At 62.8% G+C, this 14786-nt stretch overlaps 1 protein-coding gene across 1 annotated transcript in view; it reads right to left on the bottom strand.

Annotated features, from left to right (window-relative positions):
• EPHA8 (EPH receptor A8) overlaps positions 1-12372 on the bottom strand; it is a 33555-nt gene extending 21183 nt beyond the window's left edge. The window contains exons 1-3 of the mRNA XM_028512471.2: positions 12246-12372; positions 7189-7253; positions 370-1033 (exon numbers count right to left, since the gene is read on the bottom strand). Coding sequence (XP_028368272.1) covers positions 370-1033; positions 7189-7253; positions 12246-12339 — 823 coding nt within the window. The 5' untranslated portion in view covers positions 12340-12372. The remainder of the gene's footprint in view (positions 1-369; positions 1034-7188; positions 7254-12245) is intronic.
• Positions 12373-14786: the final 2414 nt, after the last annotated feature.

The following is a 14786-nucleotide window of genomic DNA, read 5'->3' as shown; positions in this document are numbered from 1 at the left end:
TGCGACCTTGGGTAAGTTGCTTTGCCTCTCTGTGCCTCAGCCTCCTCATCTATAAAATCAGGACAGTGGTTTCCATTTCACAGGGTAGTCGTGGGGATGAAATGCGTTAGCGTGCGAAAAGCACACAGATGCCCTCCCCACAGTGCCATGGAGGGCACCACGTGGCAGCAGTGTGTTTGCTCCCGACCCACCCCCCAGCACACACAGGTGTTTGCTGACACAGAAACACTGGGGGTTCACCCATCCTCCCAGGAGCTGTGCGCACCACCCAGATGCTTGCTGACCCCGGCGACCACCCCGCCCCACCCTTGCAGCCCTGCCCAGACTGAGCCCACCAGCCGCCAGCCCGCCCCCGCGCGGCGCGCTCACCCACACAGGCATCCTGCCGCTCCTCGTAGCCGGCGCTGCACACGCACTTGCCGATGGGCACCAGCCACTCGCCCTCCGCACTGCAGTACATCTTGGGTGTGTCCCGCTCCTCTGAGTGCCGCACGCACTGGCCCCGCACCTCCACCAGCGAGGACGAGTCGGCCCCCGTCACCGCCTCCGAGAAGGCAGCCAGGTTGCGCACCATGGTGGGGCACTTCTTGTAGTAGATGCGCAGGGACAGGATGGCGAGGCAGGCCCCGATGTCCTGGAAGGCCAGATAGAAGCCGCGCTTGCTGAGCGGGCCCACGCCGCGCACCTCCGTGTTGAGCTTGAGGCGCCGCACGCCCAGGTCCGCACCCGTGAAACTCTCGTCGGCTGCGATGGTGTCGATTTTGAGGAACTGGCTTTCTTGCGTGCTGGCGCCCAGGTCGCGGTCTGACTCCAGGTAGTAGAGGTTGAAGGTCTCCTTGCAGGTGCCCAGCACGCCGGGCATGCTGTTGCAGTCGCGCAGGGTGAACTTGATCTCGGCGTAGACGCGCCGGGCGCCGTCCCGCGGCACCCAGCTGGTGCGCAGCCAGTTGTTCTGGTTGGGGGTCATGACGTTGCACACCTGGTACGTGTGGATGGGCCGGAAGGACTCGTCCACCTCGTTGATGGAGTCCCACTGCGGGCAGAGAGAGCACAGCCAGCTGCAGCGAGGGTCGGCCAGCCACCCTTGCCCCACGGCACATGCACTGTGCTGGGAGTGTCCCGGGGAAGAGATGGTCAGCCAGGAGGGACTGGCCTTTTCTGGTGGACTGTCACAGTGGCTGGATGCCAGGCACCCTGCAGATGTGGCTCACAGGGTGCCATATCCTTCTGGGGAAGGGTTGTTTATTGCCTACTTACAGCTGAGCCAGTAGAGGCTCAGACACATGAGCCCTGCGTCTGAGGTCACATGACTAGTGAATGATGGAGCCCAGACCAGAATGGCCACCACAGCTGCAAAGCTCTGACCTCGCTTCTGTGTGGCTCCTCCTTTCGCTCCTGGAGTGGGGGGACTTGCTGGGGGACGTCCAGAGGAACCTTTCTAAAGCACAGACCTGACCGTGTCGTGCCCGAACCTCAACTCCTTCAGCAGCGCCCCCTGCACTGGTGCTAGTTCAGTGACTGACGCGGGACTCTCCCTGCCCTGCCGCTCATGATGGTGCCCCGGCCCCCCTCACAGGGCCGGGGGCTCACGGGCTGGCCTGGGCCGCACTCAAGAGAACACCAGGGTGCGGGGAAGTCGAGTGTGCCTGCCCGGTGCCAGGTGCCGGCCAGGCATCGCTGATTCAGACATAAACCGGACCCTCTCACCAGAGGGAAACAGCCACACGCGGAATGGGAGAGAGTAGGTGCAAACCATGTACCTGAGGAGGAGTTAATATCCAGAACATATAAAGAACTCCTACAGCTCAGTAACAAGAACACCAAGAGCCCTGTTTAAACACAGGCAAAGGGCTCGAATAGATACTCCTCCAAAGAAAATGTGCGGATGGTGAAGTAGCTCATGGAAAGATGCTCGGCGTTGCTAACCGTTAGGGAAGTTGGAGTCAAAAGCACAACGAGACGCCACTTGACACCCAAGAGCTATTATCAGGACAACGGGAAAAACAAGGGTCGGTGAGGATGTGGGGACACGGGAAGCCTCGCACGCGTACAGGCCAGCAACCCCACTTCTGGGTGCACACGCAAACGCAGTGAGAGCAGGGACTCGAACAGGTACTCTGCACGTCCGTGCTCACAGTGGACGGAAGGTGGAAACGTAAATGCCCGTTGCCGGGCGAGCGGAGAAGCGAAATGCGGTCTGTCCAGACCACCGGTAACATCCAGCCCCGAGAGGGAATGCAATCTGACACCGGCTGCAGCACGGGCACACCCTGACACCCCCGCACAAAGTACAGGCAGCCAGACACAGGGGACAAACACAGCAGCACCCCACGGGCAGGAGGCGCTCAGAGGAGTCAGACTCGCAGAGACGGGAAGCAGAGCGGTGACTGCCAGGGAGGGGCCAGGGGGAGGGGAACGGGGACCCCCAGTGCAATGGGGAGGAAGTTCACTCTGGGAAGGTGAAGACATCTGGTGCTGGACAGGGGGCGGGGCGGGGGGTGTCGTGCCACCGAACTGCACACTTACAAATGGTTAACATTTTCAAGAATAGTGAATTTTACGTTAGGTGTATTGTACCACCCCTTGAAGAAAGAAATACAGCAGAAATAGTCCCTGCCCCCAAGCACCCCTCGCAGGGGCAGGGGAGGGGAGAGCCCCGGCGGGGCTGGACGTGCGAGCAGTGACCAGCGAGCATCCGACAGCCCGGGTCAGACACCAGAGAGTCACGCAGAAGGGGCGGCCTTGACCTGCTGGGTGACCTTGGGCAAGTCGCTGCCCCTCTCTGGGCCCCCGTTTCCTCACCTGCAGGATGCTGGTTAGTGAGGAGCAGTCCCTGGTGGGCTGAGTTCAGCGGGTCCCTGAGGACCCCGGGGAGGGGCTGGGGGCCGAGGGCAGATGGGGAAGAAGAGCTCGGGGTCCCCGTCCCAGAGACGCCGTGGATCGTCTCTCCTGGGCCTTCATGTGCACTTGTCCTTGGACTAGAGCTTCCATTACATGAGCGGGGGGGTGGGGAGGAGGTGAGGACCACCCCTCGGGAAGTGAGTCGGACAGAGGAGGGTGGTAGCCATGTGGTTTCACTGACAAGTAGATGTGGCATCTAAAGAACAGTGTGAACAAACGAACTAACCAGGAACAGACTCACAGGTGCCGAGAACGGACTGAGGGTCTCCAGACGGGAGTGGGGGGGCTAGACGAACAGGTGGAGCTATTAAGAAGTACAACTGGCGGCCCAAGCAGTCACGGGCAGGTAGGGCCCGGCACGGGGAAGAGAGTCAATAACATTGTGATAACTGTGTGAGGGGCCAGGTGGGCTCCGGACTTACAGGGGCAACACTTCGTACACTGTATGAATGTCTGACCACTGCGCGGCACACCCGAAACTAATATAAAACAATATCAGGTGTCAACTGTAATAGAAAAAAAAATGAGAAAAAGAACTAGAGGCAGAGGTACAGGGTAAAACAAAACCGCCACTCCTCCTGGAGCCCCGAGACTCCGCGGGGCTCCGAGCTGCTCCACAAGGGCTAGGACGAGGACTGCGGGCACCTCGGGTCCTTCCTGCCCGAGAAAGCCCCTCTGCTGCACCGCACGTGGCCGGCCGTGTGGACCTGACCCTCAGCACCCGCACCTGTGGAATGCAGCGCAGACAGGCCCACCTCAGAGAGCCCTCAGAGGGTACAGAAAAGCCTGCGAAGTGCTTGGCTTGGGCCTGGCACAGGAAGGCACCCGAGGATGGGGCCGCTGTGATTGATGTGATGCTGAGCGGGCAGCATCTTCCCAGCCCACCTGTGTCTGCCTCTGGGGACCACCTGCCCTGAGAAGCCCAGGGTGTGCCGGCCTCCCCTGAAGGCAGTCGTGTTTCCTGCAACCCCCACCTACCCCGAGAGGACCCCTGACCTGTCCCCCACACTGCGGCTGGGGCCTCCGGGCGGTGCGGTGTCACATCTGGGGTTAAAGTCACTGTCACAATTAATGGAGCACCAAAGAGCCAACCAGCTGCTCCTTGTCTGTTTCCTGCTGGGGACCGGGATAAATGAATCAGCTCTATGCCAATCTGCTCCAGCTGCCCCGCCAATGCCGAAGGCCTGACCTGGCCCCCCGCCCCCCCCAGCCCCGGGGCTGCTGCGGACACCCAGAGGGGCACGGACTCCTGAAGGCTAGAAAAAAGGTGGAGTCAGCCCTGCTCTCCGCCTGGGGCCCTCCACCCTGTGCAGGGGGCCTCTCCAGCCCCCACTCCCCCCCACTGTCCAGCACTGCTCTGGAACGCTCTCTTCTTCCCAGAACAGAATGCAGGGAACCAGCTGTGCAGCCCTGGGAATTCGACACCCGCTCTCTGAGCCCCGGGGGGCGGCGCTAAAGCCTGCCCATGGCGTCTACTCCAGGGGGTGGTGAGGATCAGGTGAGACAGTGGAAAGGAATGTGTCCTCTCTTCAAAGGCAGGGGTCAACTCGGGAGGTGAAGCCCACCCAGTGTGTGCAGGGAGGGGCGCAACGGCAGGGGCACAGCCTGGTTAAAGGCATGGGCTCTGCGGCCAGGCTTCCCCCGGCCTCAGGGGAGATGCTCGACCTCTCACAGCCTCTGGTTTCTTCCCGGGAAACTGTCCTTTTCACGCGTGTCTCATAGGTGACAACGGCACGGAGCCGGTTGTTACCGTCCCCACGTTACAACCGAGGAAGCTGAGAGGAGGGAAGGGATTTGCCTCAGTCATGCTGACGACAGGAGGCAGAGCGTCAGCTTGCCCAGACCCATCACCTTGGCCTTCAGGCTGCGTGGCCTGCCTGATCATCCGGTAACTTCGCTGATGCCAGGGACAGCCCTGGACGACCCTGTACCCTGGGCGTTTCACAGACGCCAGGACCCGACAGGTGGAAGGAACCTCAAGGACAGTCTCCGAAGGCTCCCCACCCAGCTGGGCAGGAGACTCACCTGAAAGTTTATTCACCCAAAGATCCCAGACTCCTCCCCGGATGCCCTGGGCGTCCGAGTCTGCATATTTCACCCGGGAGCCCAGCACCAGTTCAAGGTCTGGAGCCTGGGAACCAGGGTCTCATCCAGCCTTCTGTGCCTGGGCGAGCCCCACAGAGACGGGAGGTGGTCCCTGGCTCAGAGGACAACGCAGCGCTGCCGCCCGGCCCTCACACTGAGGACGGAGACCAGAGAGGGCAGGAGGGACTCAACGCGGGCCCCAGGCTCAGAGGTACTGGGTTCAGGCCATCCCTGGAACCTGCCAGATGGTGAGCAGGTTCCCTCCCACTGCTCTGAGCCGCGGCTTCCTCATCAGTACAATGGGGCGGCTGCACCGGCTCGCAGGGCTGCTAGTGGGGATTAAATGAGATAACATCTGTGAATTGGCTAAGAGCTGTGTGAATATAAGATACTGTTTGTTCTAACTCCCAAATGAAATGAGATAGCTCTGAGCCGTGTTTCATAGCGCCCTGCAAACAAAAGAATCGGCAGCGTGATCGCGCAAAACACCGGTGAGGGCATGTGCCTCGCCTGCTTAAAACCCTCACCACTCCGTGACTCTGAACACCGAGTCCTAAGATCCGGAGCGGCACACAGGGACAGAGACACCCAGGGCCAACCTGGAGCCAGGCCCCTCCTTCCTAGTTGTGCAGGGTGGCAGGGGGGAGGCCGACCCGGCCAATAGCCAGGCGGTCACCTCCTCGGAGGTCTGCCCCCTGCCACCGGCAGGGCCGGAATCCTTTCCACCCACTCTCATCCCCGGGAGACGGCGGCCAGGGCCCACAGGAAGAGCGCTTCGCAGGAGACACTAGGGCCCAGGGAGGTCAAGGGGCACCCCAGGGACCCAGCCTTGGTCTCGGGGCAGGGCTCACCTGCCCAGCCAGAGGAGGGGGTCCCTGCTGGCTCTCGGGCCTGGAGCCTGTCCCTCCAGCTCGCTGACGCCTGGTGCACAAGAGCTGGTGCCAGTAAGAGGACTCAGCTCACTGCTGCCTGGGGCCACCCCAGGGAAAGGGCCAGGGCTCTGCCTGACCTCGGCCACAGGCCACAGGCCACAGGCCACAGGCGGCCCGGATGAAAGCCCCGTCCCAAAGTAAAGAAGTATTCCACAAATGTGCATGCTTGGTGCCATTGTCCCTGGTACTATTATCAATATCATCATCCCTCTGTCCCCAGAGCCACAGAAGCTGAAGTGTTTGTGGAAGAATTTGTGTGTCTCTATGGCAGGGGTGTGTGAGTGTGGGTGTGTCCCTGAGCACACTTGTAGGAGGAAGTTTGTGTGAGGTAGAACCGTGACATACACTAATGATGATGATGAGGACAACGATGCACCGAGTGAAGGCTCAGCAGGTGCCAGGCACAGGGCCAGGACCCAGTGCCATCTCCCCTCACGCTTGCAGCAAACCCCACGAGGCTGTCACGTGCATGCCCCTTTCTGCAGACGGGAAAGTGAGACTCGGGGTGGGGTGGGGTGAAGTGGTGGCCCAGGGCCACCCAGCCTGTCGACCGCAGCGGAGCCAGGACCCCGCCAGACTCATACGCTGGCTCTGGCCTCACTGGCCTGCCTCCTGGGATTTGGGTAAGAGAAGCAGAGGAAGCAGGCCATGCAGCCTTGTCCCTGGAGTTGCCGTGACCACTCTCCGGGTGGGAGGGGTGTCTCCCATGAGCACACGACCCACAGGGACCTGATGGGCTGAGCCCAGAGCCCTGGCTACCATGGAGGCCAGCTGGGCTGAGGGCTGGGCCACCGGAGGATGGGGACTGGCAACGCCACCTAGATGGTTCTGATGGCAACTCGAAGCAAGCGGGGTTCTGGGGTTCCTGTCAGGGCCGCTGTGAGGGAGGGGACCAACCCTGAGGCCATAAAAGGCCCGAGAGGGCCCTCCGGCCCTGTTCGACACAGATGCGTCTTAGGCTGTCCTGGGCCCAGTCGCGGGGCATCATGACTCCGAGGGCCCAGGACACAGACACAGAATCCTACATCCAGGGCCTCGGACACCAAGGGTCTGTTGCCCAGCCCCGGAGCTGGTTCTATAATCTCAAGGCTCTGTGTGCACCGCGCTGTGAAGAAGCCAGCAGCTCCGGCTCCAATCACCGTGTGCCCTTGGGTAAGTCCTGCCGTCTCTCTGGGCCTCTGCTCCCCCCCGATCTACGTGGTGAGACTCTGAGTCCCATCCTGTCTCCGCTCACAGAGGGAGGACTCGGGCCGCGCAGCCCCTCTCTTACCCCGTGAGCCGGATACGTGAGCCAGCCCCAGTCCCCGTGGATGGTGGACGTGTCCAGCAAGTTCACTGCAAAACAGGAGACAAGAGCACGTCAGACCGCTGGGGCCGCCTTCCCTAGTCCCCCCGGAGCAGCCCGGCCCGGCCACACCCGTCAGGGCTCCACCCCCACACGCCAGCCCCCTGTCCCCGTGTGCTCGCCAACTCGCCCTGTCCATCCAGGCTCAGCTCACGCTCTCTATTCCCCGGAGCCTTCCCCTACCACCTCGGCCACAGCGCGACCCCCTGAACTCCCAGAACAGAAGCTGCCCGAGTGCCGGGCTGCCCGCTTGGTGCAGCAGTGGGGTGGCTGAGACGGGCTCCAGAGCTGTGTGTCCCTGAGCAAGTCCCTGCTGCTCCCTGAGCCTCCGTTTCCTCCTCGTGCAAGGGAGTGGCGGTGGTTTCTGACTCCCAGGGGCTGCGAGGCTGGCTTGGCCCTCGGAGTGTACTGGCATTCAAAGTTACCACCAACTAGTAGGTCCTCCATGCACGTTTGATGTGGAGAGACTGAGGGGAGCAGAGCTACTGCTCTGTGAGCACCTACTGTGTGCTGAGCTCTGCAAGGGGAGCTTGAGATGCCTCATCTGTGACCCACACAGCCACCCTGAGGGGTGGTCATTCTTGTCTCCATTTTACGGATGAACACATGGAGCCTCGGGGGAGTTCGGGAGTGTGCCCGGGGCACCCCAAGTGTCGCGAGCAGGGCGGGCGTTCAGCGCCCCGGCTGTGGCGACCGACCGCAGTCACTGCCGCCAGCCTGGCAGGCTGGGCCCACAGTGGGGACGGTGGGGAAGGCGGGGAAGGCGTGCTGGCCGGAAAGCAAGTCTATTTTTAAGGCAGACCCTCAGGGTAGGGAAAAGAGCCCATAAGCTGAGTCAGACACCTCTGGGCTCACATCGGAGCCCATCCAGGAGGTGCTCATTTCCTCGCCTGTGAAGTGGGGACAACAGTATCGCAGGGTGGGTGCGGGTCAACTACAGAGCCTGGGGTCAGTGCCTCACCGAAGCCAGTTCCCTGTCCCCAAGTCCTGCCCCTCCTGCTTCTCCCTAAACTGCTAAGAAATCAGGGCTTGAATCCCAATTGCACCTCTCCCTGCTGTGTGTCCTTGGGTAAGCCCCTGCACCTCTCTGGGCCCCTGCTTCCTTTGCGCTCCCTAGTGATAGCTGTCCGAAAGGGCTTTTGGTTCCACAGTCCCAGGGCTTTCCATTTCTCTCCCTCCCGTGCACCCCTTCTCCCAGCCAGCAGCCATGGGTTTCCAACTAACCCCACGGGCAGGCTCAGACAGGTCACAGAGGGTTAAAGCCGGGACCCTCTGGAACTCTCCCAAAGGAGGGCTGGGGGGTTCTCCACCTGAGATTTGCATAGCTCTGTGCCTGCCCCTCCAAGATGGAGACAAGTGTCCTCGGGAAATGTGGGAGTGAGGATGCTCTTGTTCACTGATTTTCTTCCTTTCGCCCTTCCCACCCCGTGGTGGGGGGTGCAGGGGAGGCTGGCTGGAGAGAGGGCTTGCAGAACCTGGGAGGGTCCCCTGGGCTCCTGCGGGGGTCCCCAGAGGCCAGGCAGGACCAGGAGATGGAGCCAAAGTCGCAGAGGGAGCTCCCCTCCCGGAGCCGGCCCCACGCCAGGGCCAGGGGCACGGGCACAGAAGCCCTCCCGCCTCCCTCCCTCCCTCTCCGGCGATGGGAAGGAAACTGGGTCAGCCAGCTCTCTCCCGCTGCCGGGTGGGAGGGAGAGGGGGCTGCACTGCAGCTTCCCTCAGACCAGCAGGGCCTGGTTTGGGGAGACAGCGAGGAAGGAGGCCTGTGGGCCCCCCCACCCTCACCCCCGTCCTGGGTGGGGTCTCAGCGCTGGGGGGCCCTTCTCCGTGCAGCCCAGAACTGCCCCCATGCAGGGGGCATCTGAATGAACGACCCCCGTTTGGACTCCTCCCCGGAACACACGGACTCCAGGGGCAGCCGCCCGCAGACCCCCTTTCCAGGCCCTGCCCTCCCCTGGGAAGCCCCACCCCATCTGCAGCAGATTCTCCATCAGCCAGCCGGGGGGCACAGATAATCCACAGATAAGTCAAAAGTCGATGCTATCGGATTCAGGAAGAGCCACAGGATTCCGGGGCTGCTTGCTCTAATTTCTTCCAGACCCTGCTCTCCCCCTCCCCTCCTCTCTCTTCCCTCTGTCCTCCTCTTCCCTAGGTCGTGTCCACTCCTGTCTGGGGGACACAGAATGACTTTCCCTTTCCCGGCAGCTCCAGGCCGGCTGGAGGTTTCGTTCGGGCTGCAGAGAATTCCAGCCCTGAGCCCACCTGGCCGGGGCCCGAGTCCCCAAGGAGGTTCACGCCCTTCTGGTCACTGGGGCCGGGCTCTCTCCTGCCGCTCGTGCTGCCGGACTGAGGTTCCGTGTGACGTCTGTGACGTCAATTCCCTCCTCTGGGCCTGTCTCCCCATTTGCAAATGTAAGGGGTGGACCAGATGGTCTCTTAGGGCCTTCGGTGAAAGCAAATTACTTAACCCCCCTGTGCCTCAGTTTCCTCACCTGCAGGATGTTCCTGGACACCCTCCCTCTGGGGCCGCACCCCCCCACCCTGGCCATTCTGGGGGATCAAGCAGACCCATCTCCCACTCTGAGAGGCAGGGGCAGTTCCGGAGCCTCTCCTGTTCGACTGTGGAAGGCATTATGCGATTTCTTTTTTTCTCCAGCACCGTCACCTTCCCCCATTCCATTTCGCTGAGACTAATACTTAAATTGATTTACATTCCCCGAGGACACGGCGCATGATGGCGAGGCTGGAGAACTCGGGGTGGCCGGGGATGCCTCCGAGACCACCCGAAGTGGTGGGTAGCCCCCGCCGCGGAGCGACAAAGGGCTGCCAGCCTGGCATCTCTGCAGGTGCGGGGCCCACCCCCTGCCCGGCGGGGGGGGGGGACCTGGCCTGGGGGCACTTGACCAGCCTGGGGCACTGTCACCTTTGGGACCCCAGCTGGGGACGGAGCCCCCTCCTCAAGGTCCAAGGTCTCCACGGCTGATCCTGGTTCTTCGCCAGCTTGGCTGGGAGGGACTCCTGGTTGTCCCACTCGAAACCCAATCCCGAGGTCTCCACGCGAGGCTCCCCGACCCAGCTGTGGGCACCCTGCTGCGCTGACCACACAGGTGTGGACCACGCGCCCCTCCCCCCTCCCTCTCGGACTTCCCTGCCTCCCTCTCTGCATGGGTCTCGCCTCGTACCCAGCCGCTCCTCCTGCTGCTCCTCCCGGGACAGCGGACGCCGACACATCCTCTCTCAGGCCAGAGGCCTCTGCCCAAAGGCCCCTCCCCAGGGGGCTCGGGCGTTTGCCAGCCTGCACTCTGGGGGGCTGCCGGATCCTCCTCGAGGAGAGAGTTGAATCCAGGAATTGGGAGCGCACCACCCAACGCCCAGAGCCTTGATGTAGGTCCCCTCAGAGTCCTGCCAGCTGATGAAGAGGCTGCCTGCTCCCCGGCACCCGCCCCCGGGAGAGCTGCTTCTCAGACCACAGCTCTACCGGCCCCAGCCAGCCGGGCTGTTCAGCCCCCTGCCGCGGTCCCTGCTCCCTGTGTGACCCACGCCCCGGAGACTCTGCGTTTCCCTGTGTCAGTCTGCATTCACCTATGCACACCCATTTCCAGGGGCACGAATACAAGTTTGAGGACCTTCTCATGTGTGGCGTCCGCCCACGAATGTGCATATTTTCAAGCGTACGCCTCTGTACATGTATGTGTGTGCATGCATGTACTGCCTGCATTTCTGTGCATCTGACAGTGGGCGGAGGGGCTGCCCATGCATGTGAGTCTCTATAGGCCTGGGTCTATGCGTGCGAATCCCGCTGTGTGTCTGTGTGTGTGTGTGATTGAGGGTACCGAGGGATCTCTGTGAGCTGTGTGTGTGGGGGGTGGAGTGGGCCTGTGGTGTATCTGAGTGTGCATGACAAACACTGTCCCTGAAGCTCCCTCAAACCTGGAAGTTCGTTCTGCCAGGGTGAGACCAGCTCTGGACCCAGGACACCGGCCAGGAGCCAGCACAGCGCACCAGGTCCAGCTTCCTCTGGGCAACAGATGAGATCCAGGATGGGGGCAGCATCCTGTGTGTGTGTGTGGGGGGGGGGGTGTGTGAATGAGGCCCTGCCTAGGTGCTGGGGGAGCCTGATGGATGTCCTCTCCCAGCTTGCCTCATCCCCTGCCATCACCAGGAGGTCATCCACCAGACCCTTTGGCTCAGTTCACAACCCGGCCTCCTTCCCCTCCGTCCCCGAGTAACCGGGCTGGCCCAGTCTTGCCTCTGGACAAGACCCTGATCTCCTGAGCCTTGCTAACTCAGGTCGTCCCCTAACCCCTCAGGCGGCTCCTCACTGGCCCTTCCTCCCAAGGCCGCCCCTCCCTGCCCACCGAAGCTGCCTCCCTACCAGCCAACATGCCCCAGCTGCTGCCTCTCCTTCCCCCTCAGTCCTCCAGCCCTGCACCCCAGCCCGGCCAAGGCTCATTCCCTGCCCCTCATTTCCGTCTTCCCCCAAACCCTGTCCTGTCCTCTCTGGGCCTCGTTGCTCAGATATTGGTCCCCATCTCTCAATGCGTCCCCTGCCCCCCTTTCCTTCAGCTCTCTGAATCTCATCCTGCATCTTTGTGTCCCTCTGTCACGCTGTTCTCGGTCCCCACCCCGTCCCCTGTGTTCTCAGTCCCCTCTCTCCTCTACACCTCTTGTCCCCTCTGCTGTCTCCCATCCTGTCTCTGGCCCCAGTGTCCGGTCTTCGGTTCTGCGTCCTCAGCTCCTAACCCTCAGCCCTGTCCCCCAGTACCCGGTGCCTCTCTCCCTCACCCCCCAGTCTTGTCCGCTTCTCCATCCCTCTGTCCCTTGACCTCCGGTATCCCCGCGGTGCAACCCCTGTTCCCCCACGCCCAAGGATCCAGCCCCGCTGGCGCTCAAGATCCAGGGAAAGGAAGTTGAGCCTCGGGCAGCGCGCGCCGCGCCCCCGGTCCCTCGGCCGCCCCCGCCCCCGCCCCGCAGCCGCCGCTCACCTTCGCCGCGCGCCGCGGACACGCTGGTGGCTGCCGCCGCCACGGCCGTGACGACCCAGAGCGCCGGGTGCAGGCGGCCCCGGGCGGGGGCCATGGCCGGGAGGGCGGGGGTGCCGCTCACCCTCGGGCTCGGCCGCGGCCGCCCGCGCGTCGGCGCGCTCCCTGGCTCTCCCGCACACCCAGCGGCCGGGCGCACACACCGGCGCACACGCCGGCTCACGGCGTACACGCGGGCACCCGCGCCCGCCGCCGCCGCCGCCGCCACCGCCGCCCCGGGCGGGGGCCGGCCCGTCACGGCGCCGAGCCAATCAGCACCGAGGCGAGGGGGTGGGGGGCACGCAGCCCGCAAGGCTGACACCGGGACGGCGGACACCACCAATGAACGTGCGCACGCTTGCACTCGCCTGCCCGCACCTTCAGAGGTGGCGCGCTCTCTGCGCCCCATGTTCGCACGTGGACTCAGAGCCAGCGCGCCCGGAGCCACAGGACGACTGCCCCCTCACACACACACCAGGACTCGCAGACCCACCGGGAGAAGTCCCCATGTGCACACACAAGGGCGATACCCATCTGCACACTCACTTCTACGTGGCTCAGACTCATTCCCCCACACAAAGTGCCTCGCACCGTGACACACTCAGATGCACACACACTAGTCCAGGAACAGGCTCAGAGACCCACTTAAAGACAAACTTTCAGGTAAAAGCTCTCTCCCCTCCCCCACCCTTATGACGGGGCATGAGGGGGCCACCCTGGTCTGGCCGTGGTCCAGAGCACAAGCTCTGGGACAAGACAGACAAGGTGAAATCCAGACTCTGTGGCCTTGGGCAAGTTTCCTAATCTGTCTGAGCCTCAACTTCCTTGTCTGTAAAACAAGGACAATAGTACTGATGTCCCGGGGCTGTGGTGACAATTACATCCAAGGACTCAGGTAGGGCGCCCCTCCCACTGCTGGGCGTGCAGCCAGGTGGCTGGTAATGGCAGCTGCTCCTGGATGACGGTGATTAACACTTCCTGCTTTACCTGCCTTGAAAGCTGTGGGGGGAGGGCAGGGATGGGGGGGGGGGGAATCCCGCCAGGTGTGGACCCCGGTGGCCCACGTTGTCCCGCAAGGAGGTAAGAGGTCTCCAGCTCCCAGGAGCTGGCCCTCAGGTGTGGGCGGCCCACTGGGGCCGAGTCCTCACCCTACCTGCAACGTCTGCCGGGCACAGACGCTCGCTCAGGGCCCTCTGACGGCGCTCCCAGCCGCCGTGCTCCCCCTGGGGCAGAGTGGGGCCGTGGCGGGAGGTTCCGTGGCACGGTACAGGCTCTGTGGGGAGCGTGCGCCTCAGGCCAGACCCTGCTTTAGTTGCTCCACAGACGTGCTCTACTTCAAGCGTCACGCAGCCCCGAGGGGAGTGCAGCTAAAGGAACTGAAGCGCAGCAAGGCCGTCGTCTGCCAGATCAGACAGTGGGGTCAGGTGCTGGAGAGGGGCTCCGGCCCAGACCCACCGGCTCTAAAGCTCACTCTCCCCTGTGCGTCTGCATCACAGGACGGGAAAGACAGCCCAGACCGGCAGCCCTCTGCCAAGAGCGCGGGTCGGCGGCCTCAAAGATGCAGCCAGTCCCGTCAGCTGAGGCGCTCAGGCGGACACTGGGGAGAGGCTGTCCGGGTTGCTGTGGAGGGCGGGGGATACGGGCAGCGGGTTGGACTAGACCAGAGGGCAAACACGAAGGGCCACGGGAGAAGGGCAGGACCCTAGTGGACCCTGCCAGGAAAGTGTTCCCAGCTCCAGCCAACCTTGCCATGGGCACTCGAGCCCACTTTTCTGCGTTTTCAGGAGAGGTAGTATATCTGGACTTTTTATGCGGTGTCTGTTAATATTTAAAGTTGGCGACTAACGCAAACATGGCAACAACACTACAGGGTGGGCGAACCCGCGGGTGGAGTGGCCTCGGCCCACAGGACTCCAGATTGTCCTTCAGGTCTCCCCAGAGGGAAGAGGCCACGGCTGGCACCTCACTCCTGGGGCTTTGGGGGCACGCAAAAGGCAGGGCAGAAAAACGCAGAGTCAGGATGCAGTCATGAGCAATCGTGGGCAGCCGCTGCTCCGGCCAGGGCTCCCAGAAGTACGTGTTGCAGGGGGAGGCCTTTCCAGGGGCTGGGGTTTTGTATCCCTAGGTAGAGGTGGAGCCAACCACACCTGGGTTTCGCCCATTGTGCAGGTGAGGACACCATGCAGGGTGCCACTTTGGTAAAAGAGGTGGTTCTGGCAGGAGAGGTGGGTGTGTGTGATGGGGGCGGTGGGCAGTGGTGAAGTCCACTCACCCGTGAGCCACCCTGATGGTGCTCGGGCCCCCTGCACTGTCCGAAGCTGCCCCACTAAGCTAGTCTCAGCAGAGCCCAGGCACCTCCAGAGAAAGCCCCGACCCTAGCCCCCTCCCCCCTCTCTACTTGGCCCACTCTGTGAGGGTACTAGAGGGCAGGGCAGCCCCCACGTTTGCACAGAAACCTCCCCTTCTTTTCCAGCTGGGTGATGGAGCCACTGGAGGTCTTCGCAA

The sequence above is a fragment of the Phyllostomus discolor genome, chromosome 5, assembly GCF_004126475.2.
Source record: "Phyllostomus discolor isolate MPI-MPIP mPhyDis1 chromosome 5, mPhyDis1.pri.v3, whole genome shotgun sequence".
NCBI lineage: Eukaryota > Metazoa > Chordata > Mammalia > Chiroptera > Phyllostomidae > Phyllostomus > Phyllostomus discolor.
The sequence above is the reverse complement of the archived record's forward strand: the minus strand, read 5'-3'. Positions and strand labels throughout refer to the sequence as shown.